Source organism: Choristoneura fumiferana, chromosome 10 (assembly GCF_025370935.1).
Source record: "Choristoneura fumiferana chromosome 10, NRCan_CFum_1, whole genome shotgun sequence".
In the NCBI taxonomy this organism is placed as follows: Eukaryota; Metazoa; Arthropoda; class Insecta; order Lepidoptera; family Tortricidae; genus Choristoneura; species Choristoneura fumiferana.
The window spans coordinates 5,994,755-5,998,624 of record NC_133481.1 but is presented as its reverse complement, the minus strand read 5'-3'; the positions used below and the strand labels follow the sequence as shown (position 1 = coordinate 5,998,624).

At 39.8% G+C, this 3,870-nt stretch overlaps 1 protein-coding gene across 1 annotated transcript in view; it reads right to left on the bottom strand.

Annotated features, from left to right (window-relative positions):
* Sec6 (Exocyst complex component Sec6) overlaps positions 1–3,870 on the bottom strand; it is a gene marked incomplete in the record, with an annotated part of 51,100 nt that overhangs the window by 33,912 nt on the left and 13,318 nt on the right. Inside the window, 4 exon segments of the mRNA XM_074093209.1 lie at positions 1–736; positions 1,573–1,965; positions 2,529–2,708; positions 3,351–3,458. Coding sequence (XP_073949310.1) covers positions 488–736; positions 1,573–1,965; positions 2,529–2,708; positions 3,351–3,458 — 930 coding nt within the window.

Sequence of the window (3,870 nt, the reverse complement as noted above, 5' to 3'; positions counted from 1 at the left end):
AACTATTTTGCCCTTGCGTTTTTGAACGCGCCTTCAGTTTGTCGTTTGAGTGTTTGCGTATTGTTTTGTGTTATTTGTGTAAAATGATTGTTTTTATTGGTAAAAACAATAGCAGGCCGTATTTGTAATAAAATAAGAACCCCTGATGTATAACAACTTTCGGCAACTACATTAGAGATCCCTTCAGGGATAAGCCCACCTTTGTACTTAACACTTTTTTTGTAACCTACAAACACATTATATGATTTGAGAGTAGCTTTACTAACGTTTCAACCGCTATCAGTTTCAATCGCAAATATTAAAGATATGAGCTACAAAGTAAATTGAAATTGCATCACATGTGTGTGTATCATTTTATAAAAACCTTCCACTCGGACTGACTCATAGCTTTAATCAATTTTTATTACATTTCGTTCTTACTTTCTTCTTTCTTTTCTTGATAAACTTTGACAACCGCTGTCCATTTGCTCGTCATCAACGTAGTCCTTTACAGCGCAAAGTGTCCCAGCAGCCTATCATTAAACGTGACATGCTTAAAGAAGTCCGGGTGTTGCGAGGCGCGGGCGGGGCGGCGCGTGCGCGTGACGTGAGCGACCGTGTCACGCACGTGCGCGCGCGGCACGTCGCCTCTTAGCCACAGCAGACGGATCAAATGCTCCTCAGAAATGTCTGGGCATTTCTCTAGCACACCGTGCAGGTCTAGGGAGAGCATTTCGATGTCTTGGCAGCGAAGTACCTGGGGGAGAAAGGGGTGGTTGAATTTTACTTGCGTCAAAGTTATATTATCAAAGTTATGTCATTTGTCTTGGATTCCAGGATTTTTAGGCTCCTCGCAGGTTTGTGGCCAGATTAAGGGTAATACTTGAATATTCCGGCTTTTAAAATAAAAAATGGTAAAAATGGAAACCTTGTAGGATGACTTTGCTATTTGTCGGTACATCCGTTTTTCTCAGAAACGCGTGGAGGTATCAAGACGAAATTAACACTTTAACTGTCCCTCGCGTTCGCCACTGGTGGCCACTGTCATAGGTCAATAAATAAGTCCTTGCATTACAGGTAATGCACAAATGTACAGAATCATCCATTTCTGACGTCACGTGGAGCAGAGCTAGTTTGACGGTGCAATACATTACAATATGTAATGTAATGCACGGACAGTTCATTAATTTTAAAAACAGGTTTGCTACCCCTAGTTTCAGTGAAAAAATCGCATTTCGAGTTATAAGGAATCAAAGCAATTTACATACAAATTGCCGGGGAATCATAAGCTATACGGTACTTCCAGTTTCCCTAGAAACTTAAAATTTCATATGAATGTAGCGCTTTTATAAGCATAACCAATAAGATTATTTTTTATTTTTTATTCACAGTCAAAGAAACTGAATCGGGTACGATGGTGGAACCTTTGTGCTACAGATTCATTATTTTCTGTGGCAATAAATGATTTTATTATTATTATTGTTAAATCTCATAGCAAAATCGATTCTGAAATGGTCCCACCCTGATACTCGATTCAGTTTCCTCGACTCATATCAGAAACTACCTAAATAAAAAACCGTTTTGAAATCTTACCTCAGCCAATGTACTGATAACCTCAAACGGCCAGTCCACGTCGACTCCTTCAGCTCCAATCCTTCTAAAGAACGCCCTGATCTGATTTGCCTCCTTGACAATTTTCGTAGCCGCCTGCTGCGCCTCTTCGGGCGTCTTAAACGTCACCTTTTTAGAAAGCATCGCCGTAATATATTTCTTGTACACAAGATTCTGTGCTTCATTTATAACGTATTCGAAGTTTTTCTCCCTCAAGTGGTTGTAATCTTGGAAGTAGTCTTCTAAAGTGACACATATTGTGTCGACTGGGATGCTCGATGCCACCCATTTTGAGGTGAATAAATCGTCGAAGTGAACTTCTAGATCCAGGAACGCCTCTTCTAGTAAGAAGCGGGCTGCTTCGTCTCTTAGTTTCTGCAAAGTGATTACTTGTTTTAACAAACACGAAAACTTATTTCGAGTTTCGCTTTTGATAATAAACGAGACGCAGCGATTTACATCACAGCCAGTGATTAAAAACAGCGCCATCTCTCGTTAAGTTGAGCAGACAGACATGCATTTTCACATAGATGGCGCTTGGTAGCAAAAAAGGTTCGCAAATTCAAATAGGTAGTTACTGTCTCGAGAATACCCACATTAGAAAATTTCTTCGGGTATGCTAAAGTTTGACAAAGTGCCCGGTTCAATTCCCGGCCCCAGCATTTCCGGGACAAAAACTATTTTATGTTCTTACCAGGGTCTTAAACTACCTCCATATCAAATTTCATCTAAATCAGCTCAGCGGTTTAAGCGCAATGACGTTACAAATAGATAGAGATACTTTCGCATTTATGATATCAGTATAGATAATTACGCATACCTAGGTACGGATAAGGCTAAGGCTAACGTACTTGGAAGGAATCTAGTAGCATGGTAAACGTTTGCTTTGCTCTGAGGATGAACTCTGTTTGAGTTCGAAACGCGTCAGTGCAGTGTACCTGGAAGGTGTCGAGCAGCGTGTCGAACTTCCTTTCAGCGGGCGCGTCGTGGCGGCCGGGCGGCCAGTGCCGCGCCTGCGTGTGTTGCGCGAGACGGACAAACTGCTCGCTGTTGTTGACGATTGTGATCATGTGGTGTGTGAAGTATACTACGCGCGAACGGTCCGCGAAGTGGCTGTTCTGAAAATAAACGATATACAGTCAAAACTGTTTATAGCGATACCAGTTATGACGACACATTAGATGTAACGACCAAGAAATCTCAACACGATCTTATAAGGTACCAAAATAACACTAAATAAATAAATAATAAATAAATATCACAGGACAATTCACACCAATTGACTTAGTCCCAAAGTAAGCTTAGCTTTTTTTACACTGGTTATAAAAACCAAATATTGCCGTTTCTTCGATGTAATTATAAATGGTTTTGACTGAACTAGATTGCTCAAAAAGTGCACATAACGCACCATTTAACCCGTAACGTTTATTTCCGCCCGAATCGCAGGCGAGGGTTGACTGACATATGTAATATTTTATTTCCAATGCTTTTATACGTTATAGAGAACCGACGAAAAAAAACATTTAATAGAGTTCCGTTTGTCAGCTTTCGGGTAGGTATAGAACACTAAAATACAAAAAAAAAAAACTTTTTTCTATATAATTGTAGTGTTGGTGACACTGGAACCTGATTGGCTTAATACACGAAGGTTTCACTTTATGCACTAGCTAGAGAATAAAAAACATTTTATGAGGCCTACATCCTGCATGAATACGAACTTTATGAGCATTTAAATGGAAAGAATAAAGCAAAACAATTACCTTGAATTGTAGTACGCCTTCCCTGTACATGTTTCCGTAACGCGTTACTTGTTCAATGCTCAGCATGAGAGCCTTGAAAGTAATCTCTTTGCTTATTGTTTCAGTGACCTGAAATTAAAACAGCTGTTTACAACATGCTTACTGAGATGCCAGGAGCTAGGTAGTTCAAAGGTGAAAAGAAAATTGGTTTGCCACTGTGGTAATGCCGAGTGGGGGTTTTCACACAGGCGAAATATCGCTAGATGGCGTTAGTATCGTAAGGTACGTTTGACGTTTGCTCGTGATTCGTTGAATAACTAAATGGATTCGATTTGTAGCATTCGAACATGGCGGATGTAGACAATATCTAATTTTGTTATTTCAGTTTCTTTGGTTAGTTGAAGTATAATTTTGATAGTGTTTTATGCGGCGATTAACCTTAACAGTGAACAGTGATTACAAAATTCTATATTTCTCTCGTGTCTGACATTTTTTAATGCGCAAGTTGTGTCCACGTGGTTTCTGGAATTTTACTATCAAG